Source organism: Eleutherodactylus coqui, chromosome 12, assembly GCF_035609145.1.
Source record: "Eleutherodactylus coqui strain aEleCoq1 chromosome 12, aEleCoq1.hap1, whole genome shotgun sequence".
NCBI classification, from domain to species: Eukaryota; Metazoa; Chordata; class Amphibia; order Anura; family Eleutherodactylidae; genus Eleutherodactylus; species Eleutherodactylus coqui.
The window spans coordinates 41,429,819-41,443,766 of NC_089848.1; the positions used below are offsets into that span (position 1 = coordinate 41,429,819).

At 45.6% G+C, this 13,948-nt stretch overlaps 1 protein-coding gene across 2 annotated transcripts in view; it reads right to left on the minus strand.

The window, feature by feature from the left end:
• Window positions 1–13,948, minus strand: part of NEK11 (NIMA related kinase 11) — a 329,721-nt gene that overhangs the window by 223,414 nt on the left and 92,359 nt on the right. For both annotated transcript variants that reach the window (XR_010787302.1, XM_066584626.1), the window contains exon 3: window positions 11,298–11,463. Coding sequence is in view for 1 of the 2 variants with exons in the window: in XM_066584626.1 (XP_066440723.1) it covers window positions 11,298–11,463 (166 nt within the window). In the remaining variant the exon portion in view is untranslated. The remainder of the gene's footprint in view (window positions 1–11,297; window positions 11,464–13,948) is intronic.

The following is a 13,948-nucleotide window of genomic DNA, read 5'->3' on the forward strand; positions in this document are numbered from 1 at the left end:
CTTCCTTTTACTTTCGCTCTCACTGTAAGCAAACATGAGCTGGCCAGTCTCAGATTTCTGGGTGTTTCTTCCAAGGAGTTATTCGTAGAAGTATGGGAGGGACTAAGCGGGCCGACTGAACGGAACTTCCTCTAACTCTTGAAAATTTTAGGGGTAAGTTACATTCACAGTTGTGAAGACTTTGTTTAGTCCCTTCCGCTCATGCTGGCTTGCTGCTGGTGTTTTTCCCCCTTCTTTTAACCTCCATTAAGGTAAGTGTCTTCTGCAGCTCTGCAGACTAACTCCTCTCCCGATCTCCTTCATAACACCAACTCTCCGACTCCTCCTTCACTTCCTGTAGACTTTCCCGCACTTTTCTCTTTTTCTGACTCACTTCCTGCCTTGCTCTGCTCACTTTTCCGGGATTGCCTCAACTCCTCCCCCTCCTACCAATCAGGAATTTAGTAGAAAGCAGACAATTTGAAGCGAGCGGTTACTGGGAAGACTAGCTTTAGCCCATGATTTAGGTGAAAAGACAAGGTCTCTCTCCTACAAGATACCCTCTATGTCTCCATAGGATCTCATAGCCAGGTATCCAGGACTTTCTGACTATTTGACTACCCTGTAGTACCCCTGCAAGTCAGCTGCACAGATTCCCCCTTGTAAATGAGCCCTAAATTGAATGATAAGTGAATGAGCCAACAATAATTTTTATGCCTGCATAAAATGAATGACGAACGAAAAGTGACTGATTATCGCTGGATCGTTGGCCCGCATTTAGGTTGAACGATATTGTTCTCTTTTGCACAATTTCTGAACCGCAATCGTTCTGTCTAAAAGCGCCTTTAGAATATCTGTGCACATGGATGAATTCTAATCACAGTTCACTCTACTTGCCTGCAGACAATCACTGTTACATATGGGTGCAAAGCGGATTGCTTACGGTTCTCCAAAACTAGAGGAAGTCGTAAAATTCCTTGTTATTATGCAGCACTAAATATCAATGTTCTCTGATGTCAGTAAACACTCTATAACACATATTTCATTCAGGGATTGTTAAAACCGAAGAGTTTCTAAGGCATAGAGGCAATAAAAAGTAATGATTATGTAGTTAACAGATAGTATGAGCCGATTCAGAAGACATACATCCACAAACCAGGGTAGTAAATAGCACAGCCATAAGTAAACCCTGCAGCGCCAGGGAGACAGTGCCTGGTTTTATTTCACAGAGTTCATCTGTACGCTCTCATACACTAATCTGTGCATGCACGCACGTTGGATGGTATCATGCCACACATACAATGCATTGGTAAAGACTTCAGACCCTTTCACGTTTTTACTTTTTGTTATGTTGGGGCCTTGTGCAAATTTAAAAAAATATAATCAGGTTATCCCCATCATTCTTCACTCAATACTCCATAATGATAAAGTGAAAACACAATGTTAGAAATCTTTAGACATTTTGTTTTAAATTAAAAGCCAAGATTTTTCATTGACCTAAATATTCACACCTTTTGTAAAGCAGCAGAAAAAGTCTCACCTCGTCTTATCCACTTCAGCTTGCAGCATATATTTCACATGCAGGAGTATACTCACATACTTCATTAACCACTGCTACTGAATAATATGAAATCCATCCCCCATTGCTGTATAAAGACAAATGTTCTATACTAGTATAATCGTTTTGATAGACATGTGTTTTGGGCTAGAACTCTTCTCTAACAGATTGTGCATTATGTGTATCCATAAAATTGTGATTAAGTGATTTTTCAAACAAAATGACTTCCACCCTAAGGGAACAGGGTGAGAGGTGTTTTGAAAGAAGAAACAAAGGGTTAATAATCAGGTGTTGTTTTTAATTAGTGTCACTATTTAAATAGGCTAGCAATGTTATTTGTAAGAGGTGATCAAGGCTCATGAGGAGCTGAAACTAGTCCTCTGAACCTGTGACTTGTATATGCACAGACTACAATAAAAGGAGTTTTTATTCACGGCACTTCAAAGTTCCCACCTGATTGATTCTGCTTTACTTATAAATATTCACACCCTTTGGCACCACGCTTGAAATGTGGCTCCGGGGGCCTCCCATTTCTCTTGATCATCTTTGAGATGTTTCTACACGTTAATTGGAGGCCAACTATGGTAAATTCAGTTGATTGTATATAATTTTAATTGCTCACAGCTCACAATGCATATCAGAGCCAAAATCAAGCCATGAAGAGGAAAGAACAGGATTGTGTGGAGGCACAAATCCGTAGAAGGCTACAAAAATTTCTTCTACACTGAAAGTTCCCAAGATCACAGTGGCCTCTATAATTTCTCTGTCTTGCTCTCTAATCATTACTTCTTTTCCTTTACTGTAAAGTATTCTTGACCTTCTAAGGACACTCCAATATACCACACAAGCAGAAATCTTCACCCTGTTTACACCCAACAATTCTCAGACTTAATAGAGTCTGCACTGTCCCAGATCTCTTCCCTCTCTTTGCCTGATCTGGCTGCTGAATGCTACAATAAAACTTGTAAAATTTTAGTGGATTAAATGGCACCCCCCATGATCCGACCCTCCTGACGCAGACCGTGGCAACCTCCTCAAACACGTTACCTCCGGCAGTGCTCTAGCTGTGCCAAATGCATGTGGAGAAAATCACATACATCTACGGTTTTCCTCCACTACATATTTATGCTTAGAACTTACAACCTTGACCTTCACCATGTCAAACAAGCCTAATTCACCTCTCATGTCCTTATTATCCAATAACCCAAAAAGACTCTTTGACGTTTGCTCAGCCCCCTATGACAGATCTCAGAGCTGAAGATCTGGTGGCTTACTTTAAAGAGAAAACTGACAACGTCCGGCAAGTAAAAACTTCCCAGTCTCCGACTAGCTTTGATCCCCTTCCTTCCTGCAACTCCTCTAGTTTTGACCCAAAAATAGAAAAAGAAGTCTCCAGGCTCCTCTCTTCGTCTCACACTACTACCTGCATTACTGACCCTCTTCCCTCTCACCTCCTTAAGTCCCTTTTGCTGGCTGTCATCGGTCGCCACAAAACAATATTCAACCTGTCTCTCTTCTGGTATCTTTCCGTCCTCCTTCAAATATGCTACGATATCCCCATTACTAAAGAAACCATCTCTAGACTCATCGCCTGCTGCCAACTACCAACCTGTCTCTAATCTCCCCTTCATCTCCAAACTCCTGGAACTATCTTTCAGATAACGCTCTTCTTGATCCCTTAGTTTGGTGCATTGCGAGACTCACAAAACTCGCGCAAATATGAACTCTATTCTTTTGAATGGAGTCATACACAAAAGCAATGTTTTCCCGCACTGCGATGCAGCAAGTGAAAAAATTGTGGCATGCTCTATTTTTTCATGTTCCTCACATGCTGTGCGATGTGCATGTGAATGTGATGCGGGTTTCCCATTGAAATCAATGGGAAACACTTCCAATCCATATAACCTGCTCTACTTCTTCTCCTTTTCCCCTTACCGTTGGGGTTCCTCAGGTTTTGGTTCTTGGCCCCCTCCTTTTTCCAATCTATATGGCCCCTATTGGACGAACTATTAGTAGATTTGGGTTTTGATAGTATCGCTACACTGACGACATCCAATTATATATTTCTTCCAGTGACGTCACACCCTTGCTTCTACAAAACACCAGTGATTGTCCGTCTGCTGTCTCTAACACTAGGTTGTCTCTCTAAAACAGAACCTCTCAAAAACGTAATTTCTTGTATTTCTGTCATTTACTGACTGACGTAAACCTGATATATCCATCTCAGTCTGTGGTACCACCATAACTCCTCAGCAGTGTCATATCTGATTCTAACTTCTCCTTCAATCCCCATATTCAGTCATTTTCTCGCTGATGTCACATGCACCTCAAAAACAACTGCCGAATCTGCCCTTTACTGACTGGAGACATCAAAAACTCTTCCCATTTCAGCTTGATTACTGCCCCTTGCTAATGATCAGGCTTCCCCTTTCCAAACCCTTCCCTCTCTAACCCATCCTGAATGCAACAACCAAGCTTATCTTCCTTGCCTTCACCCAATCAATACACTGGCTGCCCATCAAATACAGAATACAATTTAAACTCATCACTCTCATCCATAAGGCCCTCCACAGCGTTGTACTGCCCTAAATTTCCTCGCTCATCTATGTCTACCACCCTACCAGTGCTCTCCACTCTTCTAACGACCTTAGACTAAATTCCTCTCTGGCCCTCCAACTCCAACCTTTGTGATTTCTCCTAAGACGCACTAGTTCTCTGGAATGTGCTACCCCAGACAATCGGGGTAATTCCAAATGCCCACAGAATTAAGCAGGTCCTAAAAACACATCTTTTTAGGCAGACCTATCACAATCCCTAATCTAAACTCTTCCCTATCTACCTTGCTTCTACACTCTCCCTTGGAAGCCTGACTCGCTTCTTCCCCTGCCTCCCTCACACACCCTGTTGCACCTCCTATCTGCTTATTCACAAACATGGCTGTTGATCCACTCACATAGCTTTATGTATTTATGTATGTACATATGTATTGAACCCTATTTGTATATTTCCTTGTAGTCTGTAAACGCTTGCGAGAAGAGCCCTCACTCCTATTTCTCAAGCTTCGTTATCATTCTGCGTGTTTCTTCCGATTTCTAAAGCGCTGTGGAATATGTTGTAGCTATACAAATAAAGACTATTACTATTAATTAAAATCTGATCCAGAGCACAAGGGACCTCAGACTGGGCAGAAGGTTCACCTTCCAACAAGACAATGACTCTAAGCACACAGCCAAGACAACACATGAGTAACTTAGGAACAACTGTGAATGTTCTTGAGTGGCCCAGCCAGAGTTCTAACTTGAACCCAATCAAACATCTCTGGAGAGTCCTGAAAATAGTGTCCACAGATGGCCCCCATCCAACCTAACAGGGCTTGAGAGGATCTGCAGAGAAGAATGGTAGAAAAACAAATCCAGGTGTGCAAACCTTGTGGCATCATACCGAAGAAGACTGAAGGCTGTAATTGCTGTCAAAGGTGCTTCTTAGGGTGGCTTCACACGAGCATGTTTTTGTGTGGGCCTATGTGCGCACAAAAACACGCTTCTCTTAGAACCAATGCATTCCCTATGGTGTGTGCACATGTCCGTGGTTTACAGGCGTGCGCCTGCAAAGATAGGACATGCGTGCACCATAGGGAATGCACGCATTGTCTTCAACGGAGCCGCGGCTGCTCCTGGCGGCTCCATTGAAGACAATGGTCTGCCAGCACCTCTTAATTGTTTTTCAAGGGAAGAGCTTTACATATAAGCTCTTCCCTGAAAAACAAGAATTTTAGTGTAAAAAAAGAAAAAATACCTGTCCGCCGCTGCCGTGTCCCGGGGGATGAAGAACACATCTGCCGCATGCGGCAGATGTTTCCTTCATCCCCACGAGGAAAAAGAATTCCATGCTGCACCTGTCATAGATGTGACAGATGCAGCAAAGGAATTCTTCATCCCTGCGGGGAATAAAAAATTCCCTACTACAGCTGTCACAGATGACAGATGCGGCAGGGGTTCCAGCTGCTGGCATCCTATAATCGTATTTCAGGGAAGGGCTTTAAATATAAGCCCTTCCCTGAAAAACAAGGAAAAGTGGTGTTGAAAGTAAAAGAAAAAAAAAATCATACTCACCTTCCTTCAGCTGCCGGGGCTCAGCTGCATCCTCTCTGCGCTGTCATCCAGTTCTTTCAGCAGGCGGGGATTTAAAATCCCCGCCTGTTGAAAGAGCTGCTTCTGATTGGCTGAGACACTCAGCAAATCACAGGCAGCTCTCACCTGTCATTCATTCAGCGAGAGTTGCCTGTGATTGGCTGAGGTGCTCAGCCTGTCTGTGGTGGACAGGTAAGTATTTTTTTTTTTTACACTAAAATTCTTGTTTTTCAGGGAAGGGCTTATATGTAAAGCCCTTCCCTGAAAAACAATTCAGGGGTGACGGCAGACCATTGTCATCAACAGAGCCGCCGGCAGCAGCCACAACTCCATTGAAGGCAATGTACGGACCTTCATGCCCATGTGTTTTTGCACGTACAGGGGTGCGCACCTATGTACGCACAAAAACACGCTCGCGTGAAGCCACCCTTACTGAGAAGTATTTACTTAGCACTAAGTACAGGGTCTGAATACTTATGTCAATGAAAAATGTTACAAATTTTGGGCAGTTTTTTAAAAACTAAACAGTGTGTTTTCACTTTGTCATTAGGGGGTAGTAAGTGCAAAATGATGAGCAAAAGCTGGAATTTTTTTTCAATTGCACAAGGCAACATAACAAAATGTAAAAAATGAAGGGGTCAAAAGACTTTCCAAATCATTGTATGATGTGCCTTGCCACACTATCAGGAGAGCGTTATACCAGAACAATATGGGAAGGGAAGTAAAAGGCCAGGCAAAAATATACAGTTAATTAATACATTTGAGAACCTTGCTGTTAGATGTGGAAAGAAAGAACAAATACAAAAAATTCAGACGGAAAGTAGAGGAGTAAGAAACACCGATCACAAACTACAATGTCTCTACGCAAATAGGCAGAGCATGGGAAACAAAGAAGGAGAATTGGAGCTCCTAACACAGGAAGAGAAATATGATGTCATAGGCATCACGGAAACTTGGTGGAATGATACACAAGATTGGAATACAAGGCTTGAAGGATATAACTCCACAGAGATTCAAGCGTCTGAGCATGGGAGTTCTGTAGAAACTGTTTGGATAAGACAGTGTTTCCCAACCTTTTCAGCCTTGGGGCACCCCTGGGGAAAACATTTTACGGTGCGGCACCCCTACCAAAAGGGAGTGTGGTTAGGGGTGTGGCTGTGGTGTGGTCAGGGGCGTGGCTTATTACGACATATGATTTTTACCTCCATCATAAAAAGGACAGGGCCGTTTAAAAAAAAAACACACAGGGAGGAGCGCTGGGTGGGCTATTGATATACATTATATTTAAAATTAACATGCTGCGGTGTTAAATCCCTCACCACATGTCAGTATCCACATGGGTTTTGTACGGATTGTTTGCACACCATGTGGATGATTTTCAAAATCTCATCCACTTTGCTGCTACAGCTACGATAAATTCCACAACTAATCCGCCCCCTGTAGTAATGGCGACCCCCTATATTGGTGGCCCCACTAGTAATGGCAACCCCTTATATTGGTGGCCCCACTAGTAATGGCGACCCCTTATATTGGTGGCCCCGGTAGTGATGGCGAACCCCTATATTGGTGGCCCCGGTAGTGATGGCGACCCCCTATATTGGTGGCCCCGGTAGTGATGGCGACCCCCTATATTGGTGGCCCCGGTAGCAATGGCGACCCCCTATATTGGTGGCCCCGGTAGTGATGGCAACCCCCTATATTGGTGGCGACCTCCTATATTGGTGGCCCCGGTAGTGATGGCGACCCCCTATCTTGGTGGCCCCGGTAGTAATGGCAACCCCCACAGTGGCCTCGGTAGTAATTATATTGGTGCCCCCGGTAGCAATGGCGACCCCCTTATATTGGTGGCCCCGGTAGTGATGGCGACCCCCTATATTGGTGGCGACCCCCTATATTGGTGGCCCCGGTAGTGATGACGACCCCCTATCTTGGTGGCCCCGGTAGTAATGGCAACCCCCACAGTAGCCTCGGTAGTAATTATTGCAGCCCCGGCAGTAACAGGTGGCCTCGGTAGCAAAGGCGACCCCCTATATTGGTGGCCCCGGTAGCAATGGCGACCCCCTGTATTGGTGGCCCCGGTAGCAATGGCGACCCCCTATATTGGTGGCCCCGGTAGCAATGGCGACCCCCTATATTGGTGGCCCCGGTAGCAATGGCGACTCCCTTATATTGGTGCCCCCGGTAGCAATGGCGACCCCCTTATATTGGTGCCCCCGGTAGCAATGGCGACCCCCATATATTGGTGCCCCCGGTAGCAATGGCGACCCCCATATTTTGGTGCCCCCAGTAGCAATGGCGGCCCCCATATATTGGTGCCCCCGGTAGCAATGGCGGCCCCCATATATTGGTGCCCCCAGTAGCAATGGCGACCCCCATATATTGGTGCCCCCGGTAGCAATGGCGACCCCCATATATTGGTGCCCCCGGTAGCAATGGCGACCCCCCCCAGTGGCCTCGATAGTAATTATTGCAGCCCCGGCAATAATGGGTGACCCCCCATTGCGGCCCCGGCAGTCACCGGTGACCCCCATTGCAGCCCCGGCAGTCACCGGTGACCCCATTGCGGCCCCGGCAGTCACCGGTGACCCCCATTGAGGCCCCGGCAGTCACCGGTGACCCCCATTGCGGCCCCGGCAGCCACCCCTCGTGTGGCCACCATATCCCTGGCCACCCCTCATGCGGCCACCGTAGCAATGGCCACCCCTCCTGCGGCCACCGTAGCAATGGCCACCCCTCCTACGGCCACCGTAGCAATATAAACCCCACAGTAGACCCAGCAAAAATATTAACCCCCCCCAGTAACAACATCAACCCCCCCCCCAGTAACAACATTAACCCCCCCAGTAACAACATTAACCCCCCCAGTCCCCCAGTAACAACATTAACCCCCCATCCTCCAGTAACATTAATCCCCTGCAGTAATAAGATTAACACCACCCCCCCTTCAGTAGTAACATACACCCCCAGTAACAACAACAATAACCCCCCCCCCAACCCGTATACTTTCCTCCTCCTCCTCCTCCTCCCCCTCCTCCCCCTCCTCCTCCTCCTTCCATCCCTAGCTCCCGATTGGCTGTACCTCCAGGTCCTTGAAGGTCCTTTAGCAGTGTCTTGCATGTCGGGGCTGTTCCTCTACTTGGTCTCTGCTCCTGGCAGCATTCCTCCAGCTCCTCTAGCAGGGCCTTGCATGTCCCCACTACCGATGTGATTTCCAGTCAGAGAGCTGTTGCACCCCGGTTGGAAATCACTGTATTAGACAGTGAGGGGGATCAATGAGGGGAACAGGTTGCCACGGGAGGTGGTGAGTTCTCCTTCAATGGAAGTGTTCAAACAAAGGCTGGACAGACATCTGTCTGGGATGATTTAGTGACTCCTGCACTGAGCAGGGGTTGGACCCGATGACCCTGGAGGTCCCTTTCTTTACTTCAGTTTGACTACAGATAACTTCTATTCCATGGAAGCAATATTTGTATTGCTCAGTAATTTTGATTGATAGTGAATAACCCCAAATGGTGAGATTTTGGGTTGATCGATGCTGTGGCTGTGGCCACTGATTTGGTCCCTGATGTCAGACTTTACAGGAAATGTCCTTCAATGAGTTTAGCTTCTCTGATGATAAACTGAAATGTCTATAAACCCGCAATGATCTTTTTTCCGGAATGGCAATATATGAGACAATATTAAATCCTTGAAAAACCGAATCGAGTTGTTCAGCTGCTCTGGTGCTTTATAGCAGGAGGCAGCTCGTCTGAACTCTGTGCTGAACCTTCATTCATTTTCGAAGCCTCAAACCTTATTTCCAACAAAAAATTGCTCCAGAACCCACGTGTGTAATAAAGGAGTCTTCTCAAAAGAGTTGTTGTTTTTCCTTCAGACTTGTCAATTTATATTATATCATTTGTATTCATTTCAAAACCAGGATGCGTGTGTCAAACCTCATATCCCAAGCAAGACTGGTCTCCCAGTCTCCTTACAATCTGCCTATTATAGACATGCCACAGGCACATTTTAATAGGCAAACAATTATGGCAGCCCTGGACGGCAACCACGCAATCTTCGGGCTGTTCGGGAAATTTAGAGACTTTTCTCAAGGAATGAAATATTCCACAACAGCATTGTGCCGTCCCTGGATTTCGCACCCAATCCGCACTAACTGCTAACGAAATTGCCAACAGGATTCCACTATTTTCAATTCTGCACCAAAATCTTCACATTAGCAATTATCTCTCATCATGGCGATCGCAGGCGGGCGTTTCAACAACAGCATATGCTGTGGACATGTATATGAGTTCTAAGTGCACCAAGTATGTGGCGTTAGGTTGTATATAGCGGTATGTTGTCGGGAAGGGGTTAAGTATCTACACCATATAAGAAGAGCAGTTTTACAGAATGTTTCCGTTAGTGTTAGGGCTCATGTCCACAGGCGGATTTGATTTGCGGAATCTACGCTTGGCTCAATCTGCAATTGACATAGCAGGCAGGCCGCAGATTCTGCGGGTAAGCAGAAGTTTAGAAAAATAAATACATGTATTGTGCATGGCCCTGGCCCGCCAGCCGGCGCTTCCACACACATCAGCAGTACAGACCCGGACAGGTACACAATGTCCCCGGCCGTGGGAGCGTCAGATTCCGATGGAGGGTCCCGCATGAGGAATCCAACCCGCCCGTGGACATAAGGCCTTAGTGGCAGTTTTCATTTGGTGCTAAGGCCTTGTTCACACGGGTGACAAACTCGCACGATTTTGTCGAGTTGCTACAGATCGCATGTGTGTGAAAACCACGCTTTCCTATGGGTTAATTCACACATGCGATGTTTTGTGGCATGCAACAACCCAACACAAAAACCTTGTGTATCCGGCGATATGCCCGTGACTCATGATGTTTTGTAGCCTATGGAGCCTTCCTCTCTGTTGCATTGCATCACACGAAAACGCGATTTTCGTGCGGTGCGACGCAACTTTGGCAGTAGTAAATCCTACTGACAAAACCCTAATCTAAGCCCTGGCTGCAGGAAAAAATATTTAAAAAGTATACATCCCCTTAGAACCTCTGTCATCTTCTGCACGTCTTCTCCCCAACACTATTCTCCTTCATCTCTTCTGGCCGGGGATTGAAAAATCCTCGCCTCCTGAAAGCGCTGCCACTGATTGGCTGAAGCTTAGTCAATCACAGCCATTCATCGAGCGCTGGCTCTGATTGGCTAAGCGTCAGCCAATCAGAGCCAGCGGTTCCAGGAGGCTGGGATTTTTCAATTCCCAGCCAGCAGGGATGAAAAACAGTGCCGGGACAGCTCTTCTAAGGTGATGAATACTTTTTTTCCCTGCAACTAGGGCTTATTTTCGCGGTATGGCTTATATTTCAAGCCCCCCACCCCCACCCCCCTGAAAATCCTTGCATGTGGGGCTACAAATTCACGTGACTTCGTAGCACCACATGCAACTTTGTAGCACTACAAAATCGCGGTATCACCATATGAAACGATGCGATATTGCTGCGATTTTCTCGGTCTGATGCCGTGTCACCCGTGTGAACGAGGCCTAAGGAGCAAGTGATAGACTTAAATGGCAATTACTAAGTCATACAGAAGATACATAAGGCCTTCTTGTGAGGTTTAACTCCTGCTGGCTTACCTCACAGTATTCGGTAATGATGCAGAAGCTGGCCTTTTCTAGGAAGCTGGAGTGAAACTTGACAATGGCGGGGTGATCTAGCTTTGACAGTAGCTGAGCTTCCAAGTTGGCTTGAACAGTTTCATTGGGGTTCAGGTCTCCGACAGCTATTTCCTTTAGGACTTTTCTATAAGAACAAACACATATAGTCAAGAGTCTAACCCATATATTCACTAAGTCTTTTTAAGGTCTAAGACCAGCTTCGCGTGGGTATATGCATATTAGCATGAGCCTGAGAGTAACATTTTTGCGGAATGAAGGACTCTTTTTTTTGCGTACGCATCAGCGTACTTTACTGTACTTTTTGCACCAGCAAGACACTTTCATTTGTACACAAAAAAAAGACACACCGATTGAAATGGCTAATTAATCTTAATGAGTTCCAGATGTCTTCCATGTCCTGTGCAATTACGCAGTGTTTCACGTATGTCCTTGCATGTGCATTTGTGCCCCCCCTAGGACTTCTATGGAGACCTTTGCTATACAAATACACAGAAAAATAGAACATTTAGAACATTCTATTTTTTTTTGTGCAACCTGAAATGCAAAATATGAAAATGTAAAAAAAAAATCTGGTTACTTGTATAGTGTCAACTTATTCTGCATTCAGGAAACTTATTACCCCCCACCAAGCTGAGTACTCATTTTACCGACCTCGGAAGAATGGAAGGCTGAGCCAACCTTGAGCCATGCTGAAAAAAAGATCATTGCAGGTTTACAGACATTTCAGTTTACCATCAGAGAAGCTAAACTCATTGAAGTTGCAGTTTTTTTGTGAACATGAAAAATGGATGACAAACTCATAGAAAAAAGCGGATTAAGGACGCCTACAGATGGCATATGGAACTGCACCCAGATTTTAAAAAAAAGTTTGTTTTTTTTAAACAATATAGATTAATCTGTGTACAATCATGTCCCTTAATGTTCTTTTACACGAGCCGAGACTCTCCTGATCTTCATTTGCCTGAGCGGATGAGCTGGTGAGGTCAATGCCAGCTCGCCCGCGCTCATGCAGCCCGTTTTAACTGCACGATGCTTGTTGAGAATTGTGCAGTTCTCATGCACTATTTACTTGGTGTTTCCCATTTTTATGTGAAACATTGAACAATCCGTGTTTAAATGGCACGCTTAGTGCGCAAACTGGCACTGATTTTTATGCCGGCTGAATCTCGCAATTCTCATTCGTCGTTCAGTTGTTGCCGGTATGTAAACTAAACTATTATCATTCAGTTTTGCTCATTTGAACGATTTTCTAAACAGTAGATTAGCAAGAAGGGGGGCGGCATTACACGTGACTGCAAGATCCGACTATACACGTTTTTTGTAGTACGGTATGTAGTCTCATTCCTCTGCATAAAAGCTGAATACACAGAACGGTGGGATTAGTTCTTCCATCAAGGCTATTTATTCGCAGACTTGTTTATTTTTTTACTATGGCGCATGGACGCAATGGTATAAACTGCACACGGGCATATCTTTTAATTAGTTTTATTTATATACCATCCATCCTCCTAGTATTTCCCTTCCCCATGCTGTCCGCTATGGCATTTGGCGTTATTGGTATAGTCATGACAAGCTTGTCACCGGCAGTCCTATACACACGCCTATTACCTCCCTAGTGGGAAAGCCACTTAAAATACTATGAACGTCTGTGATTCCTCCGAAATGTCATAAAACTAAGTTCAAATTGTGCCTATTTACACCTTTAAAAGATATTGAGGAAATGTTGGCAGATCAACAAAGCTAAGAGAACAAAGGTTAGGCAATGTTAGTGGGAAGCGCCGTAGAGGAAGGTTATTTTAAAGGGCACCAACTGTAGACAATAAAAGAAGAGAAATGTGATAGCTTCTTTCTTTATTTACTGCTTCCCTTTTATCATAGACCGTCTCATACTGCAATGATATCTGTGAGAAGTAGAAACCTCAGATAACACTGGTGTCTGGCTAGAAGGACACCGGCCCTTGCCCAACGCTCCGTCTAAAACTAATGACTAGAGATGAGCGAGCACCAAAATGCTCGGGTGCTCGTTACTCGGGACGAACTTTTCGCGATGCTCGAGGGTTCGTTTCGAGTAACGAACCCCATTGAAGTCAATGGGCGACCCGAGCATTTTTGTATATCGCCGATGCTCGCTAAGGTTTTCATGTGTGAAAATCTGGGCAATTCAAGAAAGTGATGGGAACGACACAGCAACGGATAGGGCAGGCGAGGGGCTACATGTTGGGCTGCATCTCAAGTTCACAGGTCCCACTATTAAGCCACAATAGCGGCAAGAGTGGCCCCCCCCCCTCCCAAAAACTTTTACTTCTGAAAAGGCCTCATTAGCATGGCATACCTTTGCTAAGCACCACACTACCTCCAACAAAGCACAATCACTGCCTGCATGACACTCCGCTGCCACTTCTCCTGGGTTACATGCTGCCCAACCCCCCCCACCCCCCCCCCCACAGTGCACACCAAAGTGTCCCTGCGCAGCCTTCAGCTGCCCTCATGCCACACCACCCTCATGTCTATTTAGAAGTGCGTCTGCCATGACGAGGAACCGCAGGCACACACTGTAGAGGGTTGGCACGGCTAGGCAGCGACCCTCTTTAAAAGGGGCGGGGCGATAG